The sequence below is a fragment of the Strongylocentrotus purpuratus genome, unplaced genomic scaffold (genome assembly GCF_000002235.5).
Source record: "Strongylocentrotus purpuratus isolate Spur 01 unplaced genomic scaffold, Spur_5.0 spur5_contig_835, whole genome shotgun sequence".
Taxonomy (NCBI): Eukaryota; Metazoa; Echinodermata; class Echinoidea; order Camarodonta; family Strongylocentrotidae; genus Strongylocentrotus; species Strongylocentrotus purpuratus.
The window spans coordinates 194,293-218,381 of NW_022145541.1; the positions used below are offsets into that span (position 1 = coordinate 194,293).

Below are 24,089 nucleotides of genomic sequence, written 5' to 3' on the forward strand. Positions count from 1 at the left end.
ACGTTTAACCAACCCGAATGCTGAGTAATGCTATAAATGTATCTTTAGGAAGCGTTCATCCTATTTTGATAAACTTTTGTAGGATGGCAGAACAGGAAACCATGTACATGCATTTCCTTTGATCATTATATAGCCCCATTGTCATTATCAACCATTGATCACATACATGACATAAGCCTACTCTATAAAGTATACAGTCAAACCTATCTTAGTGGCCACCTCCGTGAAGACCACCTGCCTATAAGTGGTCATGCATATAAGCCCTCTCTCGAGGGGAATATGTGCGCTGCTTTTTGTTTTACTGTGGTGGACGTAATAGACAGGTTTGACTCTACTAGAATATTGTAGAAATAGAAATAAAATAATTTAGATTTACGTGTATCTGTAAATTTGACATAATTATGAGTAAGCTGTGGGACATTTTTGACCTATTTGCATCGAACCAAGCGTTAGAGATAACACAACCGTAATGTCTCTTTAATGAGGTTTGCCAGACCTAACAACGAGTAATGAATGCACAATGGTGCATCACCATAGGACGATCGGAAAGACTTTCAAGAAATAAACATACAGGAAATTGTAATACTATATTTCATTAGCTATCAGAAAAAATCATGTTCAGTTTACGTAACTGTCATTGTCAGTATGTTTGCACATTTCAAAGGCAGTCTGTACTAGTTTGTCTAAGAGGGATTAGACCACCCAGAGTGGTCACTGATAGGTGGTTATCTCACGAAGTCAGCTCTCAATTAACATAAGAAAAAAGGGGATCATGGGGTACTAATGGTCACCGATTAGGCATTGTTGTCTATATAGAGGGAGCAAGTAGCTACAAGTAGTACTTAAGACGTGACGCTCAAGGCTATTGAAATTGCTTCGCGTTGATTTCTCGAAACTTCTTGCGATCACGTTGAGATTATTTATTGGATTAACCATGTCCTTATTTCAATGGTTTCATTATATCCTCTTTACTCAGCAATACATGATTGTTCTAGTCAATGTAATTCTTTATTGTGGTCTAATGTATCATTCATTATAAGTATGTTATCAGCCACATGACTCGATGTAGTTCCTTTCTGTTTTGTGGTCAATATCCATCCATAGGGAGCATTGATCTTTGGGGGGGAGCATTATTTCTAGGCCTATAAACAGATTGCTAAATGAATTATAAGCCTCTATTTATTAGAACCAATCGGATGTAAACTACACTAACACCGGCTAACTCCTTTGTACTATTATAACCATTGTGTTTTATTTTCATTGTGATGTCACATGGAAAACATAATATGCTTTACTATCATCTCTATCATATTATATTCAGGAAGAATCGCTGTTATGATAGTATCGTTACAAGATTTGTACAGCCTCCAACAATCGTAACGTTATATCTTGAGTCAGTATTAATGATTTGCCATAAACATATGCCCTCATTTCACAATGTGGAGCTTAAAAGTCAACCCACCCCTTTCTCTCTCTCTCTCTCTCTCTCTCTCTCTCTCTCTCTCTCTCTCCTTTCTCTTTATCTCTCTCTCTCCTTCTCTCCCTCTTTCTTCTTCTTCTTCTTCTTCTGCTTCTGTTTCTTCTTCTCTCTCTCTCTCTCTATCTCACTTTCTCTCTCTCCCTTTCTCTCTTCTTCTTCTTCTTCTTCTTCATCTTCTTCTTCATCTTCTTCTTTCTCTCTCTTTCTCTCTTTCTCTCTCTCTCTCTCTCTCTCTCTCTCTCTCTCTCTCTCTCTCTCTCTATCTCTCTCTGTCCACAGCAACATGTACTCCAATTCCGTAATGGACATGATATATTTTTTATGAGCAATGTTGGAATCAAAATATTTCTGGATATGAGTCATATGTAATTACATTCAATACGAATTTTGATTTCATTTGCTGGTAGTAATGCAAATCCATGATTATGCACATTTTTTAAAGCCGAAGAGGTACGAAGTCCACAGAGTTTTTTTTTGACATACAACATTGAACACACTTTTACAGCATTGTGCTAAACATTCATTTTCCCACAGTTGTAATGGGCTTTGTTTTGCATTGCCAGCATATTTGAAAGTTCACATGCAGAAATAACTACACGTACAAGGCGACTAATGTAGGGGGCTTTGTTTTTTTTCCTTTCCTACAATTGTATTCATGTTTGTTTTTTTTTCTCTTCAGTATAGCTTTGCCAAATAGGGCATCGATTGTGGTTGTCTGAAGATTATTATGGCCCCAACACCCCTAACCCCACCCCCCCCCAGGATTATTTGTGATCATTCCGTTATTTTGATACCAAGCATGCTGTTTATGAATAAACAAACTCATTATCCTCATTACTGAAACGATCATTATCAATTTGAACCAAAATATTGTTTTTGTCATAATTATTGGCCTTGTTGTTTTCTCCGGAATTTTGATTTGTTTTTGCCCTGTTCAGAGAGCATGATTTGTGAGAGAGGTATGCTAATGATTTAATTACCAACTGATTCATATATCATCTAATGACCCGTGCATAATGAAGGCAACGACGTTTGTGCATGGACGTCACGGATCTTGAGCACAATCTGTTATTATTTCCCGGTTATTTTGTGAGCTTTTATTATTTTAGTTTGAAAAATACTACGATAATTAGACCTGGTAAACAAGAAACTGGGAGTTGTATGCTTTGAAGCATAACCATTCATTTAAGGAACGTCATAATTATTTTCCCCTTTTATCTCTTCTTAAAGATATAGACCGGTAGTATTAAAAGTGAGGTTCAAGGGTTTAAATATATGACCAAATGTTCAACGTTGAAGAGCATTCGCGATATCTATACAGGCCGGATCGATATGATAATTTACCAAATATATCGATTAGTAGGCGGTTTCCCAGCAAAATTTGTATGATCACGTATTAGTAAAAACATATTCTTTCGCATGATTGGTAATAAGAGCTTCCATTTCATTTTTTTTTGAGAGGGTGGCGTTTCCAAAACTGGTCTATACCTTTAACCCCCCCCCCCCCCCATTCATACCATCCCGTAAAAATGTGCAACTTTCCGGGGTTTTTTCTCCTTCATTTTATTGAAATAATTACCTCAGCAGCCGAGGCAACTGATTACACAAGATGGTGTTAAATGAGTATAAAGAATCTACTACAGCCCCCCCCCCCCCCACCTCCACACCGACTCCTAATTGAACGACTATTGGCCATTTGGTATAACGTGTTCGGTGTTGTCGGTCTAGTTGTTGAGGTATTATTCGTCTTCTCTAGACTCTGGTATGCAGACTCACTGTAGCTTCTCCACTCAGCTTTATATTGGGACCAACCTGCCTGCCCGCCATACGTATACCTGCCAGGTCACCAAAGGTGTGTGATTGTTATGATATCAGGATGACAATAGACTCGCTTCAACCCACCAGTTGACAAACACAATCGTTCACTGCGAGGAGAGAGGGTCGTGATTCAGAAACGATCAATAAACATTGGACAAGTTGAAATTCGTCTCCTCTTCGTCTGCTTCTGTTCAGTCGAAACTTCAACCAGCGCAGTTTGTTATTAACATACCTCCACGCACACACCTCGACGCACACCAGCTTGGTGAAATATATATCTTAGCCCATACGTGTAGTACACTGGGGAGACAATCATTTTAATTTAACGTCCACGAAAGGAACTCTTCTTTATGAGTTCTCAAGTCGTCTGACTGCAATGGATTTAGTGACTATACTCTTTGATGAATTGTCTGCGAAATGTTTACAGTGTTAGCTCATAATGCGAAACGCCCATTAACCGTGAACTATAACTGCAAACGTTATTTTGCATCATATATACATCGTGGTGGTTATCGTTTGAAAGTATTATCAAGCAGTTGATACTTCTAGACTGTAGAGAGGAACACTTCTCAACATCGTAACAGGTAAATACAGTGATCTTTACTTTATAATCATGAAGACATGAACATTGAAAGGGCCCGATTTACGTTGTTACAAAATGGTATTGACATTCATGCGTTGTTTATACCATTATTTCAGTTTATCATCAGTTTATCATTACATATATTATCCTGTTGAATGTGACCTTCGCTGGTTCGTCTATTAGTTCTAAACCTTAAAATATTCCTTATTATTCATTTCATAATTCTCATTTGGTTTATGTCACACGAACACAACTTACTCTGAGAGTAAGCAACAAAGAATATTGAGGTTAAATTTTGACCAAATTTCAGACGATTTACTTAGTAAGTTACTTGTAATCTTTGTTTGTATCAGTCTCCCGACTGTTTTAACAATGAATTTTGATTCAATAAACCGAAATGTAAGAATAAGCTACGTTTAATAAAGCTCAGGTTTGGCCTCATTCTTCTTTATTTATTCATTTTGTTAAAAAAAACTGTCAATTAAGTAAGGCCTATTCTCCAACGTATACATAACTATGCCGTTGGATTGGCTGGGTTAGATATCAAGATGTCAAATCCATAACTTTGGGGTTTTGTTTTCTGATCAGTGCACAGGGTTTAACATATAGTTTGACAATCTTTCACAACGACATGGGTCAAATAAAAAGTTGATAAACTTAAGCATAATGAATGAAAATAAATAATTGGTGACATGAATCATGGCTTTCCACCATTTGCGGAAAGAGTTGCGTTTAGTGGTAATTCATCACACCCCTATTGATAAAGGTTGTTTTAATTCAACCTAAGAATTTTAAAAGGATATGTAACCATTTTCCTAAGCTCTAATAATAATATGACTTATTCGTGGTTAAAGTAACCTACGTACATGTATTTGAAACACAAACTTCTAAATTTAGGTGATGGCTGTGCTTGGTTACCTTAATTCTCGGGATTTCAAAAGGATATGTAACCAAGTTCCTCAGCCTTGATTTGACTTATCATTGGTCAATTTAGCCTACGACTTCGAAAACACATACCGTCTAAATTGATACAACTGCCACACTCATGAGACCGTCACCAGACCGAACATGTAATACATTACCCCGAATGGCCAGGAATGTTCGGCTTGGAGTCGGTTTGAATTCGGTTGGCGGTGCGACGAAGCTAGGTATAAGCATGGAGATATAAGAAGAGATCTCCATGGTATAAGCAATGACCTACTACGTGGTATAAGTTGATAAGTTTGGAAATATGTCACCCCATGCTGTTTTGAGTGAGTCTGCAATATGAGTGGGTCTGTATTTAAAATTGAGGTGAATTTATTAAAAAACATGACCCAAATTCGAGGTTCATAATATGAAACTCGTGGTATGCCTGATGTCAAAGGGATCAAGGGTTTATTAGAAGTCGGTTTTGGTTGCACTGTTCCATTAATGTTGATATATAGCATTACCCATTTTACATTTTTTTAATGTCTTTTATTTTACAGAAATCACAAATTGTAAATTTCATAAAGGGCATCATATTGGTTTTCCAACTCATTTTGGCAAAAGACTCATTCAAATTCGTCACTTCTGTTTGGGGTTCACGTCTCTCTCTCTCTCTCTCTCTCTCTTTCTCTCTCTCTCTCTCCGTGCTTCTCCTTTTACTTTCTAATTTTTCTGTCACCCATAGCACTTTAAAAGTGATATGTCTTAGCTACTGAATGTCTCTTTAACGACCTCTTTCAAATTTACGCCATGTATAATAATGTAGGCCTATATCCTTTCATATGAACAAGATTCATGAGCGTGCTATATAAGAAGCCCACATAGACAGAGTTAGAGCTCTCAGATTAGATCATGAACCATATATCAGACATTAAGCGCCCTTAATGTTGTGCGAACCGGAGTTGAGAAATTATATGCCCATTCAAAAGATAATGTGTGGTCAAGGATGACTGCAATTGGACAATTATCATGAATGTCCCGCCTAGTGTGACATAAAGTCGGCAAGTAAGCATGTAGTATGCTTATGGAAACGTAGAAAACCAACTCGATGTTGATGGAGTTGTTTTAGGAAGGGGGTGCTAAGGGCACTTAGCCCTTAAACTCTAGAAATTTCTACTGTTACAAAATGTTCTAACCATGCAAAGCAATAGAACTTATGCCTCAGTCACAACTTTGGGTATTTGGCTTGCGTATTGCTGCGTATTTATGGCAAGCAGTTTGAACATTTATTTCTATTTCTTGATATTGAGAGTTACCATTGCTTTACAACAGAAAACCATTACTAGATATCAACAATTCAATTATTGATATCAAGAAATAGATATAAATGTTAAAACGGCTTGCCATAAATACGCAGCAATGCGCAAAGGTGTGACTGAGGCTAGCTAATGGCTTTCGGGGCATACTCCAATAAGAACAATACCTATATAAAAACAGCGCGGTCAAAGCTGTCAAAGCATCAGGGCTTTTGAAGCATTTGTCTCTGCAATAATTACAGAGGTCAATCTGCGATTAAACCAGTCGTTTAAATTCATTTTGTTGTTGTCAACAAATTAGTTTTGTTATGGTTAAGTTCATAAGTTCAGCTATATATCATGGAGTTGATATTATAGAGATCTCCCTTGAGTCTGTTGTCTATGAACTATAAAAGTTCTCTCCCGCTCCATCCCGCCCGTCCCCCTGTCCCCCCCCCCCCCCTCTCTCTCTCTCTCCCTCTCTCTCTCTCTCTCTCTCTCTTTTTTTCTTTCACTCTTCCCTCATACTATCTTCCTCCCTCTCTATTTTATATCTATATTTTTTGTTTCCATTACAAACGTTCACTTTCATCTCCGTCACATTTTTGAGTGGCATACGTGGTTCCGAGTCGCTTATGACTCGGGACCGATATTGAGGGTGGCTGTCACGATAACAATCATGCAATAATCGCAAACATGTCAGATTACATGACCATGCAAATAGGACTATAAGCTAGACAGAGTTGTCTATCTTTTAATGTCAAAAAGATAAACCAGGCGTCAGTATGGTCCCTTGATAATCAGATGTAAAACCTGTTTCATTTAAAGGCTAGCTCACCCAATCTCACCGGACGGAAAGTGCTTTGGGTACCCTGAACGGAAACACTTTGACAAACTACTTCCGGTGCTAAGAGGTCATGGTAGCATGTGTAACTATACGATTGGACCCATCATAGATGATAGTGACAACAAATACACCTCACACCAATTACATTATTAAACAAAGACTGTCGCACCGATTATATAATTAAACATAATCCTTGCCTACCGCCGCGGCAAACTAAAAATAACAGGTGCGGTTAATGTACTAATTGATACATGTGTTTGTATGACTTTGTGTTTCTGAAGACATGTGATTATATTAGGCATCTGTTTGTGATCTCAGAAAATTATAGGAAGACTACCCCGGGCCACCGGACAACTGCATCGCGACACGACTCAACTGTCTCCATCCGTTTACTTTCTCTCAGATCTTTTGATAAATTTCAGTTTTAGTGAAAAAAGTATCCGAACACATTAATTGTCCTCCTCAATCCTTTTTCTTAGAGTTCCTTAAAAGTAGCTAATATAAATTGCAAGAAAACTGTAGTAATTTGGGAATCGTTTTATAATTCTTCATATGATTTATAAGGGTATTGTTGTTCGAATGGAGCTGTGCGGGATTCACTTGGTGACTGTGTCTTTTTTTTTCTTCTTCGTTTAAGGATTATCGGTATGAGAATGAGGCTCAATGCTCTCTCTCCATTCTCCTCTTTCTTGGCTCCTTGTAAAATATCTTGTTATTATCGTGATTATACAAAACATCGGATATGACGTCATGCAGGAAGCTACTTGCTACCTGGAATGATGAAAAGACCATTTGAAAAAGAAAACAAAACCTGAGCTTACAAACTAATAGGCCTACGCAATCAAATCCCGGATTCTCCCAACGAATAATACCATGAACCTAAGGTTCATGATAATACGCAGTTGTCTGCAGCCACAACACTATTGTAGCTAATAACGGGTCAATTAATCTCGTAACCGAACAATAATCATCCGAAATGGTATTAAACCTCTAACAGGATCCTCTTCCAAAGGTTACAAAAGGCCGCTGGTATGCCTCCGGTTTAGAGGTGCCTCGTATTGAACTCTAAAGTTAAAAAGTAATTGTTAACACCTCACTATGAAAAACCAGGATGCCAGAGTATCTAGGCCAAGCTTAATTAACAGCAACTTGAAAAATACATCAAAAAAAAACTTGGAAATGCCCATAGGCGTATGTAAGGGCAATTTCTTAAAGGTACTATGCATGTATGTCCCATTTTCAGGTCCGAAAAATTAAAAGGTTAAATTCCAACGGCATTTGAAAGACAATATTTAGAACTTCCCTCATAACGAAAGGGTTTGAAAATGGCTTTTTTTTTGGGGGGGGGGAATAACGACAATTAGTTGTCGAATCATTTTTGGGCGGTGTTTGGTTAACATACATAACATGGTATAGTCGGGTAAAATTGCTCGTACTTCTGAATATATTACCCCATGCCCGGGCCCCATGCTCATCTATATTAGGCATAGTTATTTCTTAAAGATGAAGTTGAGTTCTGGTCATGCGATTGCATTGTGAAAGCATCGGTGTGGAATCGATCAGAAAAAGTTGATCATCTAGCATATAAGAATTTGTGTGTATTGCAAGGTTCTAGAATCATCAAAATGATAAGAAATTTGGCCAAGTCTTGGTAAGATTCAAACACTGTACACAGAAAGATGTATATGGGACTACACAAACACGTGGCGAAAAATCCTACCCCCGAGTTTTACGATGTTACATGACATATTTAGAATATGAAGGCATTTGAAGAGCCATGCTTTTCAGGGAGCATGTCTTATCTGATGTTCTTCCACACTTGCATAAGAAGAATGATAACGCTCACAAATTATTTTTCACCTCTTCCAAGAACTCAACCTTCTCTTTAAAAATCTGTCGGAATGAAAACAAAAATCATTTTCACATTGTCACGGTCACGTCACGATCAAAGTTCAGATGAAAATATTGAAAATCTTCCAAATATAGAAAATAGACACCACTCCGACAGAGTCACCGGAAAAAATAGTGAAATAGAATTACCGCTAAAAGGTATACGCGTCCTGAATATAGACGCGGGGTAGGTTCAGACAGGTCGTATGTGCCATTGGTAGAAGTTGGATCGATGGAAGTTTGATTTTTTGTTGAACTTTCAAGATCATCTTTACGAATTTCAGGATCATCATTATAAGGTTTGGTTAACTTCGTGATTTGAATTTACGAGATTCGAAGGAGAACAAAGTCGGTAAGATCACTTTTTTTAAAACTTTAATTAGTTACTGAGATTCAGATAATTCATGGGTATCGGCATTGACAGGTGGAGGTATACCAGCATAAACAGCATTACCGTAGGAACAGAGAAGGTTTTAAGGAGGGTGTATGGGTGGCACATTTTTGGCAAATTTGCGAAAGGAGCGTTTTCGTAGATATGGACTATATTCATGCATTTGCAACTTATCTTGTTCAGGTGAACATTATTATCTTTTTAAAATTGTCAGCGCTGAGATCTCCACACCTCGTAAATAGGAAAAAAAAACCAAGCAAACGGATGAATTTCATGTCATAGATACTATGTGTGCCTTCACAGATGCTACTACTCTCAATGTCAGTTGTTCGATTGATAATTTATGTGGCTTCGTAAATTCATCACCTTTAATATTGTCCGCCATAATTCTGTAATATCCGCTTAGTACTTGGATAATTTGTTGTAAGACAACTTACGGTATTTGCATTTGGGCAAATGCAGCAGCCATTGCAAACTCGTTGAACAATGTTATCCGACACCCTCACTCTTTCACTTACTGAGGGAAATGTATTTGGGTCGATTATTCTTTTTTAATTTTTTTAAAAAATAGAGTATAATCAAAGTGAAACCACGAACACTCGTGCAAAAAGTCATTAAATAATTTTGCTATGAATCCTACTTCCTTTCACAAGTGCATGCTTATGCAATTTTCCCGGTTTGATATGAAAGTCCCTTCACAAAAGTTCCTGTTAATTAGTTTTATAACCGAAAAACAATATTCTACTTCTTTCGCTTCTTTTTTTCTAGGAACTCAACTAATTTAGGTTTAATGGGTTACAGAATAGAAAGTATGAACGCATTCATGTTAACTTGGTAATGAGCATGTTCGAAGGTACTCTATGAGTGCAGTGGAGTAGAAATCCACTTTTGGTGGAGTCATACTTAATAATAATAGTGGGTTCTTGTATAGCGCTCATGTCTGTGAGACTTTACATTCCTGGCGCTCCACAATATATTACCCCGGTTTTATATATGGCTGCCATTATGGCGCTCTGTGGCATTTCAAGGAAATAATTCTTGCGGTGGGACTCGAACCGCGGACCTTGTGATCCACAGTCCGGTGACGTATCCATTCGACCACGACACTTTTGGGGTCACTTCGTTTGGAATAGAAATCCGCGCTCGAAAAGTAGTGGTTGAAGCTCTCAAAAGGTTCATTAAAACCACTATTTTTAACTGGATTCCACTATAATGTGAACATTATTCATCATAAATGTATGTGATACTGTTGCCTACTGCGACCCTCATGCTTACACAGTACTTGCATCTTTAGCATGATAATATGGTCATTAATGCCTTGAATTATGTCCTTTTGTCTACGCTAATGTATACACATTTTCATTTTCACTGATTAAAAATGCAATCGAATCTGCATTTCGGCCATTTGGCTGCGAACATGATTACCTAACGATAAACTGTTTCGAATAAATAGATAAAATGCTATTCCTTTAAAAAGTGGATATCTAATCCACCGTGACTCCTCGATCTTCATGTATGAGACTGCATCTGAATGAAATCTAGACATGTACAATCTACTGTGTTTAATAATACTTAAGAAAAATAAAACAAGATTCGTTTTTTTTAAATACACAAAGCAAAACCAAAACAAGATCGGATGTATATCATCGTAGCCATACTAGGGTCGGCGAAACCATAAACAATGCAATGCAATTCCTCGCAAGTTTGTGTTATCTTTAAGACATGAAACAAGTGATTTATTTAATCTGAAGTTTGAGATTACTCTGACTAAATCCTATTTAATCAATAACACGGATAGTGATATAATAACATAAGAAGGGGAAAAAAGCAAACAATGAGTCACGGACAATGACCAAAGTACACCTTGCCTTATCAAGTTATCACTGCCTATGTAAATTTGCTAACATAACAATCACACACTACACTAATACATGAAATACATTTTTATACAATGTCTGTACTACACTCACAAAACGTACTGACTGGGTCAGAGTTTATTGAAAACGAATTTATTAACATCTGGAAAATGAATAAATGGACAAGATATCATAGATGCTAGTAAAAAACCAAGCTCACTTCGGTTTGTAGAAAGTCCAACAAAATATGACCGATGTAAAATCCGTGAGTCTCGTTTAAAGTTTGTTGTTCAAATTCTTGAGCTATTTTCCGTGTTTTTTTTTTTTTAATTTAAGATTTTGTAACAACCCCCATTATATTTGAAAGAAAAAGGCGTTGAAATAATGCTTTAAATGACCCCGTCAATATGGATCTGTTTATGTGTATCATTGTCGGTAAATCATGAAATGGTACACTGTACTACGCTAATAGTCTCTTTACAACATTTTTCATCCAAATATGCTACTACTGAATTAATGAATAAACATTCCTTCATCTATTGTCATTTCCATACCCTTCTTATGTACACGAGATGTAATTTCGATTGCGTCATCTCTTACGCTATTAAAGCATGTTAAAGAAGGCAAACAGTGCACGCGCAAGCACTCCAACTACCCTGCTTATCAAGTTAGTTTTGCATTCATTTTGTGTACTTGTTCAAACTTTTAAAGCGATTTTAACCACTCTCCCTCAGTACATCTCCTTACTAATTTCAGCAGGAGAGAACATCATACTTCACTCCGATCTAAATCAACTCCTTCCCTTCTCATTCCCAAATCCCCAAAACAGGCTGGCTTCAAATGCTTTCGATCTGTTGCCCGACACATATGGAATAATCTCCCTGTATTTCTAAGAAATAGTACTTCACATTTCTATTAATTCTTCAAAAACATCTGACAACTTACCTCGAATATTCTTCTCAATTTGTTGATTGACTGAGGGATAGCGACTTGTATCCTCTGAAAAAGGCGCTATAAACATCCTATTGTTAACATCATCATTATTATTGTTATTATTATTATTATCATTACTATTGTGGTTGTTAATATTATTATTATCATCATCATCATTAACACGAGGCGCTATTACCGAGTCTATCTCACATGTCGCGTCAGAGAACGCATTATTCATTGGCGCAGTCTTACGTCAGCAATAACGCCTCGTGTGCAGCAGTCTCCAATAAACCCTTCGTGCCCACTCACTCACTCCTCCATTCATGACTGATATCTTCTGTCGCGTCATGATAATCAGGTCAACTCAGTGACGTCACAATACATGTTTATGTTTTAATCATAACCATGATATTGCTATTCCCTTTTCCTGTATGGTTGCCAGTCTAGTCACTTTCTAAATAGGTTTGTTATGTTTGCTTTGAGTAATGAAATGACGGTGCGTATAGACTTATATTCTAAGTAGGCATATTGGTATACTCTGTGTATATTTATGAATGAAATTTTCGTCAGGTGATCTTGAGTAAGGTATAAATGAGCAAAGTCTGTTTTGGGGGTCCTCATAGCGGTGACAGGTGTATGCGTATAAAGGACTTCGAAAGAGATCAAAGGTACGTTTGTGTGTTTGCGTTTGAGTAACAGATTCTGCTCCTCTCCCCTTGGTGTGTTGAAAGTTGAGCTTGTTAAGCCATGTGTCACTGTCGCTATTCAATCTATGGTTCGTCCGAGACAATTAAATTATTTTGCCGTCAGGCGATATACTGTTAACCCGAATCTTTAATAATTGTATAGTATTGTATCAATGTGAATAGTAACAAGACACTCTCTCTTTTCATTAATTGGCAGAAAATGGAGACTGGTACGATGGCTAACGTCTTGATGAACCAGACTTCGTCTTGGAACTCGACTTCCGCGACGACGACGGCTGGCAGTGACGGTCGAAACTTTGTTTTCAACGATCCGGTCCAGCGAATCATCCTCGCCGTCATCTTCATCATCGCTTTCGTCGTGGGCTTCACTGGCAATGGACTGACAATGCTGGCTGTTGCACTGAGTAGGAAACTGAGAACGATTACCAATGTGTTCGTGGTCAATCTGGCGATGGCTGACCTCCTGACCTGCTGCGTACTGCCATGGAACGCGGTTGCGTTGTTGAGCTTCAGTGGATGGCCGTTACCTGACTGGGTATGTGCAGGTGCTGCTCTGGTTCTATACACCTGCGGTGGCTGCAGTCTCTACAGCCTAGCAACCATCGCCATTAATAGATACATCATCATTACTAGGTCGCTTAAAACGTATCGCGCCATCTACACGAAAAGAAACAACGCTATTATTTTAACCATCTGCTGGTTAGTTCCTTTCTCTGTGTCGTTGATCCCGCCACTGTGTGGACTCGGCGAGCTCGGATACGCTGTCAAATATAAGACATGCTCGCACAAGACGGCCCATCCGTTGTCCGACTACTACAGCATGCTCCAAGCCGCTGTTCTGTATCCAGTTCCTCTCGTGATCGTCGTCGTCTGCTACATCAAGATCTTCCTCCATACTCGACGTCACATGAGAACGATGACGATGTCCGATTCTTCCGACACGTCGGTCACCAATACGAAGCGATCGTCACCGAACGGCACACCGCATCATGAACCAAACAAATCAGTCAAGAAGCGGCTCAACAGGCGCCAAGTAGAAATTACAAAAAATATGTTGTTTGTCGTCTGCGCGTTTGGTCTTTGCGCGTCGCCTTATTGCGTGTCGCTCATGATACCACCAAGTGATCCTGCTATCCCGTGGACAGCCGCCATCTTGCTTTTTAATAGCTGCGTGAATCCATTTATCTATGCTACCAAGCATCCTTATTTCAAGCAAGTCTTTGGTTCTATGTTGAAATGCCGATGTACAGAGATCCCAGAGCAAGCCAGCATCATCAGAACGATCTCATCCATGCGCTCTTCTTTCCGATCAACCAGGAGGAAAAATAAAAAGCCTGCCGCTCACAGGTACCATAGCGACAATATCAACACAGTGATGAAAGAAGCTGATGTCTGAAAAACAAGAAGTAAATAAAAGGCCTGTTGATTAAGGGATTATAGCAGAACTATCACACCGATTGGCCGATGGTAAAATTACTGGTTGGCAAATATTGATATGTGAGTTGGTCTTGTAGTTACGCAACTATCTGTCTTTGCCTTCTAACCGGCCGCACCGGGTACCGGATCGAAACTGACTCGTCTCTTCAACATGCTAGTGTCATGGACGTAGTGCCATGGACGTATTACAAAAATGGTCCTTGGATCTTTGAAATAATCATATATGTGTATACAAGATTTTTTTTATAAAAGCTCTGGTAAACTAAAATGACTTGCCATTGAAGGAAATCACTAACAGAATGCTACAGGACGAAATTAACAATCTAAAGGTTAAGAATTAGGACTGTACGTTTTAGCATGAGATATATCCATTCTTTTAATGTGTTGAACGGATATTACAGACGGTTTACACTTGACTACCAGGAGTGTTTGATTCTGAACCAGATGGCAGCCCCCCTCACTTCCCCACCACCCCTCCGCGGTCCATACTTTCCCATTTGATTTGATATCTCGATACATGGGTCTGTCCCCCCCCCCCCCACCCCCAACATGCGGGAAATCGATCAACACTCATGTTGCCTCTGGCCTCAATAACATGGATGTTATGACAACGTTAACAAAACACATTTCTTTGTGATTATAACATGAACAGGTGAGGCGCTCATCCACTTTGGAATCATGTATTTGGAAGAAAAGCGAGCATGTCTGGCAAAGAATAACACTGGATGTTTTTTTTTTTTCATTAAAAATGATCGTCTGGAAATGAAAAACATTTTTAAAACTCTTATCATTTATCATCAGCTGGAGGAAATATTTTCTTGAAGTACTTAGAGGTAATGTATTTTGAAAATATTGGTAGTCGAAAATGTTAGCTACTATCATTTAAATATAATGATTTTCCGAGGGATCACTAACCATATCCAGCCCTTTAACCAGTGCTGAAATGGTCATGTAATGTTGAATCACAATGTTCACACTTTCAGTTGTTTACTAAGAAAATACATCTGTTTCCTTTGGAAATTAAAACAAAACCATGTTACATGTGCCTGTAGTCATAATTATATTGCCACTTTTGGTTTCGACACCATGTAAAAGAAATGAAATAGTTTATGTAATCCCCAACCAATTTGGGGAAACTGATGTATCCATAAATAGATTTAAAAAACTTGTGATCTAATTAACAGTAACAAAAACAACATGACCTAAGACGAGACGATGCTTTCGATGAATTCATCTTGGGAATAAGCGTGCAGTATAAACTTAACATTACAACAACAAACAAATTCAATATAAAAGTGTTTTTTTATTTTTAAAGCATGCAATTGAATTCAATTTCACCCCAGTTGGGAAATATCCAAAACTATATGTTAAAGGGCGTTTTGACACTTGCCTTGATAAGATTGTTATTGGAAGTTGCTTATAAGTATATATCTCTCAAACAATCGCTTAGCAATCAAGATAAGACCGAGTTGTCATGGTTATTGGACTCTTTTGACTTTGTAGAGAGATACAGATTATGAAATTAAATCACCTCTTAATGGTCATTGATTGCCCATCATTCCTGTGTACCTTCACCTGGTTCTATATGCAATGGTTTTGAAAATGAACATTTTTGGGTAGCTCTTTTTCTTAAGTTCAGAGATCCCGCGTTCCCAGTAGTTTGAAGCTCGATTATTTTCTGTCGAGTAAAGTGTTGCCTTGTTATTCTTGTAAGCAGGTCTTACATAATTGACTTTGGTATTAGGAATGTTTTATATAGTCCAGAGCTCTTGTCATGAACGCCACATTGCTTTTATGTATTAATAGAAAGGCTGAAAATATCACATACTGTGCTGTCTATTGTATACAATATTTTGTCATTATATAGTTCTATATCAAAGCTGTATGAAAGTATGTGTAAATGAAATAATATATTATTAAGTCTCAGAACAAAATATCGACTGCCTATGTTAACGTGACACTCTCTTATACATTTTTATTTGTGATGTTTTAAACGAAGATTTTGTATCGTAAACGATTTCGACCCGTCGAGTCATGAAGCTCTGTTGCTGACTTATAATTATATTCGTTTAAATGAAAACCTCTCTAGTTCAATGCGACGGCCATCTCAACGATGCCGACACCAGATGACAACAGATCTAACAAACAATTACATTACCCCCGAAGGGCTAAGAATCGGTCAGTTTGGAGTCGGTGTGCCTGAGTCGGTTTGGAGTCGGTGTGAAGTCGTTGTGGATTCGGTTTTATATCTTTTTTTACAGGCAAAGTAACAATGCGGTGATATATTTCGGTGCCAAAAATGTCAAGAATAAAATGTATTTTGAAATATGAAATAATTATTGTTTCCAAGGACTCATCATTTTTTGTAAATAACAACGGATGTGATATCCAAAACTACATTACTATTACTATTGATATTAATTGGGAGACGTACACAGGGAAAACGTTATCAGCATCAATGCTATTCTTCCTGAGGGCCCTGTATTGCAGTTACCCACTTGAACCTGGATGGAGAATGGCAAGAGTGGATCAATGTATTGCAAAAGGACGTTATATAATGTCGGACTGGGATTCTAACCCTCAATCATTCCTTGGATTATGAGTCAAGTGAACGACAGTTCCTCTGAACCGTCGCTCCATGAAGCAGCATTGTAATCGCCAAACGGATTTTACAGTAGGCTTGCGGGTGCTCCATGTGAGAGAGAGAGAGAGAGAGAGAGAGAGAGAGAGAGAGAGAGAGAGAGAGAGAGAGAGAAGATTGAGGAGTCCTGAAAAGAACTCTCGGTAATCTTTCTTGAGAGTGTGTAGTCCTGAAAAGGACTGTTTGTGTAGTCTTGAAAAAGACTGTTGGTTATCTTTCTTAGCTAATAGTTCTAAGGAGAACTATAGCACTCGGAGAGGATGAGTGGCGGGAGTGGCTCGACGTTTCGAACAGGTTGATTATCCGTCGTCAGGAGTGGAGAATAGCTGGCGTGCGTGAGCTTAATTTTATTCCCCGATGCCCTGTCGAATTCAATCAAATAAACTTAACACACATAATCTGATTATGCAGGAGGATAAACATGTGAATTTCCGTTGTCCCTTGATTGTGCAAAATACACATGAAATTTGTTTTTACTAGGTCAGCTGAATTCAGTCTTCCACAAACATTACAATGTTAAAACGTTCGCATATACTTTCAAAGAAATGTTACCTGAAAAGAGAGTAAGAGAGGGGGAAAGAGGGAGGGAGATAGAGAGACAGAGGGTGAGAGGGAGAGAGAGAGAGAGTGAATGAGAGAGAGAGAGAGAGAGAGAGAGAGAGAGAGAGAGAGAGAGAAAACGCGTGAAGAAAGGGGGGGGGGGTAAAAAAAAGAAGCATACTAAGGATGAAAATGGGAGTGAGAGATAGAGACAGGGAGGATGATTATGCTAGACTGGATGACATGGACGAGATGATAAGCATGAACCCTTGGGCACCATCACATGAGGTATAACCTTAAACTCACTTCCACAAATAAGATCTTTCGAATACTTCAACCTGTTATAACTGAAACTGATATTAAAGGGCAAACCAACCCTTGTAATAAGTTCATTTGTATGAAAGCAAAAACAATGATGGTAATAGTTTGAAATAAATCTGACTTATAATAAGAGTTATCATTGTTTGAAATATGAGAAATAAAGAAGAGAGGGGCGAGAGGGGCGGTGAAGGAGGGAAAATGGACAGAGAGGGGAAAGTGGGAATCCAACGAAGAAGACGACACCCCCCCCCCCCCCCTTTGCAGTCCAGTCTTGCTTCTCCCATATTAGTCACCTAGTAATTACCTTGTGCAAGAAGATGAACAAATCTGTCCAATAAATAGGAAGCACCAAGATACGAGAAAGAAAAATGAGGAAAAAGTGAAGAAAATAAGTACGCCCAATGTGGGGCTCGAACCCACGACCCTGGGATTAAGAGTTCCATGCTCTACCGACTGAGCTAACCGGGCTGTGATGTCAAATTACCCGTTTAGATCGAACCAAAACACGATGAAATGATTTTGATAATAATAATTTCTAATGATTATAATGATATTCCGCTTTTATATATTGCTAATATTATATCATCGATGTCTCTAAGCGCTTTTTAGATATGATATTACCCCGGTCATCGGATTCAGGCTTCCCTGCACACACTATATACACATTCTCCACTCCCTGGGAGCATTCCAGCCAGGCGTCATTTTACAGACGCTCAAAATGCTGAGCAAACTACATTAACTTTCGCATCCTACCTGGTACTTATTTGGCACCTGGGTGGAGAGTGGCGAATGTAGATTAACGTCTTGCCAAAGGGCGTTCGTGTCGAGCTGGGATTCGAACCCTGTACCTTGTGATCTGCAGTGTGCGATATATCCACTAGACAACAGCACCTCTACAATCACTAAAATCCATTATAAGAATGTTCGCATGTCTTCCTAAAACCTATTGCTTTTCAGATAAATAAGGCACAACTAACATTAAATTTTAAGCTACAGTCCCATATACGTCCCGGACCGTCCCGGACCATCCCGGACCCCATCCGGGGTCATCCGGGATTCGGTCCGTGTTGACACCGTGTTGGCACCGGGGTGGTCCTGGATGGTCCTGGATGGTCCTGGGCGGTCCGGGAGTCGACCCCGGATGTTTTTGACGGTCAAAAACTGCCGGGGTGGTCCGGGACGGTCCGGGACAATAGTTTGATCCGGGGTGATCCGTGTAGCCACCGTGCTGGGTCCGGGGTCATCCGTAGTGGCGCCGGGGCGGTCCGTGTTGATCCGTGGCAGTCCGGGAGTGAGTTATTGACCGCCCAGGACCATCCAGGACCATCCAGGACCACCCCGGTGCCAACACGGTGTCAACACGGACCGAATCCCGGATCACCCCGGATGGGGTCCGGGATGGTCCGGGACGGTCCGGGACGTATATGGGACTGTAGCTTTAAAAGCATCACACTTTTTTGAACAAAACATCCCGGACCATCCCGGATCACCCCAGACCATGGTCCGGGATGGTCCGGAGTGGTCCGTGCTCGTCCGTGCTGGTCCGGCTTTAAGCCCCAGTCCCATATAAAGCCGGACGAGCACGGACGAGCACGGACCACTCCGGACCATCCCGGACCATGGTCTGGGGTGATCCGGGATGGTCCGGGATGTTTTGTTCAAAAAAAGTGTGATGCTTTAAAGCTACAGTCCCATATACGTCCCGGACCGTCCCGGACCATCCCGGACCCCATCCGGGGTGATCCGGGATTCGGTCCGTGTTGACACCGTGTTGGCACCGGGGTGGTCCTGGATGGTCCTGGATGGTCCTGGATGGTCCTGGGCGGTCAATAACTCACTCCCGGACTGCCACGGATCAACACGGACCGCCCCGGCGCCACTACGGATGACCCCGGACCCAGCACGGTGGCTACACGGATCACCCCGGATCAAACTATTGTCCCGGACCGTCCCGGACCACCCCGGCAGTTTTTGACCGTCAAAAACATCCGGGGTCGACTCCCGGACCGCCCAGGACCATCCAGGACCATCCAGGACCATCCAGGACCACCCCGGTGCCAACACGGTGTCAACACGGACCGAATCCCGGATCACCCCGGATGGGGTCCGGGATGGTCCGGGACGGTCCGGGACGTATATGGGACTGTAGCTTTATATGGGACTGGGGCTTTAAGCCCCAGTCCCATATAAAGCCGGACCAGCACGGACGAGCACGGACCACTCCGGACCATCCCGGACCATGGTCTGGGGTGATCCGGGATGGTCCGGGATGTTTTGTTCAAAAAAGTGTGATGCTTTAAAAGTTACAGTCCCATATACGTCCCGGACCGTCCCGGACCATCCCGGACCCCATCCGGGGTGATCCGGGATTCGGTCCGTGTTGACACCGTGTTGGCACCGGGGTGGTCCTGGAATGTCCTGGATGGTCCTGGGCGGTCAAAAACTCACTCCCGGACTGCCACGGATCAACACGGACCGCCCCGGCGCCACTACGGATGACCCCGGACCCAGCACGGTGGCTACACGGATCACCCCGGATCAAACTATTGTCCCGGACCGTCCCGGACCACCCCGGCAGTTTTTGACCGTCAAAAACATCCGGGGTCGACTCCCGGACCGCCCAGGACCATCCAGGACCATCCAGGACCATCCAGGACCATCCAGGACCACCCCGGTGCCAACACGGTGTCAACACGGACCGAATCCCGGATCACCCCGGATGGGGTCCGGGATGGTCCGGGACGGTCCGGGACGTATATGGGACTGTAGCTTTAGATGTAGCATGCTTTTCTTTTTCTTTTGATATGTTACAAGAGTAATTTTCATCGCTGCAATCTGCACATAAGAAGAAGGGGAATTTCAAATTGGAATATTAGAAACGTGTTTATGACATAATGTGTTATACTTAACGTCTTATGTGCAGATGATGAAAAGTACTTTTGCAACATTATCAGAAGAAAAAGAAAAAAATGCCATATCTTGACATTGACTGTACCTTATTTATCTGAAAAGCAATTAGTTTCATGAAGACATGTTAGCCGATAGGGATTACAATCATGTTTAGAAAAACGGTGTACAGTTTCCTCATGTTCCAAACTCTAGTCTAAACAATTTAATAGAGACCCTGGCCTCCCTCCCCACCCCCTCCCCCACCCAACTTTGTAGATGACATAATAGGCAAATTCAAATTCAAATACGAATTTATTTATAAGAATCCGAACATCATTCTTATCTTTTAACATAGGATAAATGTGTCTACACGAATTTGATAAAGGGGAGTGAAACAAGTAAATTAAGAGATCTAAAATGGGTCGAGGGTGGAAGAAACATGCAGACATCGTGTTCTGATTCGATTCAAACAGGTATGTCGACATCACAGCCCGGTTAGCTCAGTCGGTAGAGCATGGGACTCTTAATCCCAGGGTCGTGGGTTCGAGCCCCACATTGGGCGAACTCCTTCTTTTTTTCCTTCTTCCATTCCCGAGGACTAGTGTGCATTATCAAAGCCCAAATTGGTATGAAACGTGACCCTCAGATGACCACATATTATGTTCAAATGTTGCCAAAATGAATAAGTATAACACATTTAATATGTCGTAAACACCTTTCTAATATTCCAATTTGAACCCCTCTCATGCACAGATTGCGACTGTTAAAAGTACTCTTGCTAAATATCAGAATAAAATTTAAAGCATTTCATATCTTGACCTGGCTGTAACTTATTTATCCGAAAAGCAATAAGTTTTAGAAAGACAGACATAATTATGAGCATTGTGTGCGGGCAAGCACTGAATCCAATGACCGGGGTAATAGTTTATTAGTAAAGCGCTTAGAGACATCTTTATTAAGCGCTATATAAATATTAAATATTATTATTATTTATTATTATTATAATGGACTCTAGTGGTTACAATCATTTTTTTAAAAATAGAAACACGGTGTACAGTTTCTTCATGTTCCAGACTCTAGTCTAGACAATTTAATAGAGACCCCCTCCCCACCCCATCTTTGTAGAGGACAAATTAGGCCAAGACAAATATAAATTCAAATTAAATTACAAATGTATTGAATAGAATCCGAACATGATTGTAGGTTCATTCTCATTTTTAAACAAAGGATAAATGTGTGCCTACACGAATTTGCGAAAAGGGGTGAAACTATGGTATACATACTGGAATATAAACTATTAGTTTATGATTCGCGATGTCCCTCCTGGGCCACCATAAGTATGAACCAAGTAAAATAAAGAGATCTAAAATGGGTCGAAGGCGAAAGAAATATGCAAACATCTTGTTCTGATTCGAGTTGGCTTGATAAAAAAGATGTCATCACAGCCCGGTTAGCTCAGTCGGTAGAGCATGGGACTCTTAATCCCAGGGTCGTGGGTTCGAGCCCCACATTGGGCGAACTCCTTTTTTTCTTCTTCTCCACTTTCCAAAGACTAGTTTGCATATCAAAGCCCAAATTGGTATGAAACGTGATCATCAGATGACCACATATGTTTAAATGTGGAGAATATTTCTCCACTCTATTAAATCATTTTAGTCGTCTAAGTTATAAGGAGGTTGATGAGCCAGAACCCCCAATTGTTATGCAAGAGTTATCTCAGGAAAATGTTTGTCTCGATGTTCCTATTACTTTGAAGGAAGTTGACATGATGATTAAGAAGCTTAAAAATACTAAAGCTTGTGGAAGGGACTCTATTAGAAATGAGTTCCTTAAAAGTTGCCCCCTGGAGATTCTTCAGGTTGTAGTTAAGTTCTTTAATTTTGTATTGGATTCTGGTATTGTTCCAACAGAATGGTGTATTGGGATAATTATTCCTATATTTAAGAATAAGGGAGAGAATACAAACCCTGATAATTATAGAGGCATTACTTTATTGAGTTGCTTAGGTAAGCTGTTTACATCAATTTTGAACTATAGGATCACTCAGTTTTTTGAGGATGAGAGTTTGTTAGAAGAGCAAGCTGGCTTCCGGTCCAACTATTCAATCACAGATAATGTATATGTTTTAAAGTCTATTATTGATGTTTATTTAAAGAATTCTAAACGCCTTTATTGTGCATTCATTGACTATAAGAAAGCCTTTGATTTGGTTGACCGTGCAGCATTGTGGGTTAAAATGTTTAGAATGGGAGTAAAAGGCAAGATTTTTAATGTTATAAGGAACATGTACAGGTGTGCTAAATCATGTGTTGCTAACGAGGGAGATATGTCCAGTTTATTTACATACAATATTGGAGTGCGTCAAGGTGAAAACCTCTCACCTCTCTTGTTTGCTATTTATTTGAACGATTTCCAACAATCTATAGGAAACTCGTACAAGGGCTTGGAATTTTTTAATACTATTATTAAAAATAAGTTGCCTTTTGATGGTATTGAAATATATAAGGAGTTATTTTTCTTTGTTATATGCTGATGACACAATTATTCTAGCAGAAACTCCTGAAGAGTTGCAAAAAGCCCTAAACGCAGTGAAAGATTATTGTGATACTTGGCACTTAACTGTTAATGCCAGCAAAACAAAAATTGTTGTTTTTTCACGTGGGAAAGTTAGAAGAATTCCAGAATTTGTTTATGATGGTGGTGTACTGGAAGTTGTTTATGACTTTGTATATTTAGGAGTGACGTTTAATTATAATGGTAACTTTAAAAAAGCAATTGCTAAACAGGTCACACAAGCTCGAAAGGCAATGTATAGTATGTTAGTAAAGGCAAAAAGGTTGCATTTATCTGTTGATACACAATGTCATTTATTTGATCACTTAGTTTTGCCAATTCTATTATATGGTGCTGAGGCCTGGGGCTATGAGTGTATAGATCAACTTGAAGTTTTCCAAAGAAAATTTTTAAGAACGATATTGTTTGTAAATAAGTGCACACCTGACTGCATGGTTTATGGTGAAACTGGACGTGGTAAAATACTCGATAAAATTAAGTGTAGGATGATTGGATATTGGGTTAGATTAGTTAAAGGGAAGCAATCAAAGTATTCATTGATTCTTTTTAAGTTTCTGTTGCAGTTGCAAAGTGAAGGACAAAGTTTAGTTAATATAAAGTCACAATGGGTCGAGTTTCTTGCAGACAGTTTTGACTATGCAGGACTTGGGAACGTCTGGCGAGCTCAAGGAGAAGGATATAGTGCTGCCTGGATTATGAATACTATGAAAACTAGGCTTTCTGACATGTCTATTCAGGAATGGAGCGCAGCTACCTGGTCAAATCGTATTTGCACGAACTATAGGATGTTTAAGAATGAGTTGGTTTATGAAAAATACCTGCAGATATTATGTCAGAAGGAAGCAATAACTTTAAGTGAATTTAGATGCAGAACACATAGATTACCAGTTAATAAAGGTAGATTTGATGCAAATGTAGTAGATGATTTGCAATGCCCACTCTGTACACCAACAGATATTGGTGATGAATTTCATTATA

General features: G+C 39.7%; 1 protein-coding gene and 3 non-coding genes across 4 annotated transcripts; 3 read left to right on the forward strand and 1 right to left on the reverse strand.

Annotated features, from left to right (window-relative positions):
* Positions 1-3,184: 3,184 nt before the first annotated feature.
* LOC115917954 (alpha-1D adrenergic receptor-like) lies at positions 3,185-14,109 on the forward strand. Its single transcript, XM_030985146.1, has 2 exons — positions 3,185-3,882; positions 12,906-14,109. Exon 2 carries the CDS (start codon positions 12,909-12,911, stop codon positions 14,103-14,105), a length of 1,197 nt encoding a protein of 398 aa, XP_030841006.1. The 5' UTR covers positions 3,185-3,882; positions 12,906-12,908; the 3' UTR covers positions 14,106-14,109.
* Positions 14,110-18,043: 3,934 nt separating this feature from the next.
* Positions 18,044-18,116, reverse strand: TRNAK-CUU. Its single transcript has one exon. It is a non-coding gene; the product is annotated as a tRNA-Lys (tRNA).
* A 2,910-nt stretch (positions 18,117-21,026) lies between these two features.
* TRNAK-CUU lies at positions 21,027-21,099 on the forward strand. Its single transcript has one exon. It is a non-coding gene; the product is annotated as a tRNA-Lys (tRNA).
* Positions 21,100-21,981: 882 nt separating this feature from the next.
* Positions 21,982-22,054, forward strand: TRNAK-CUU. The gene has a single exon. It is a non-coding gene; the product is annotated as a tRNA-Lys (tRNA).
* Positions 22,055-24,089: the final 2,035 nt, after the last annotated feature.

Bases quoted from the DNA above. Each gene is read 5' to 3' on its own strand.
- LOC115917954 (XM_030985146.1), top strand. From the start codon at position 12,909: ATGGAGACTGGTACGATGGCTAACGTCTTGATGAACCAGACTTCGTCT.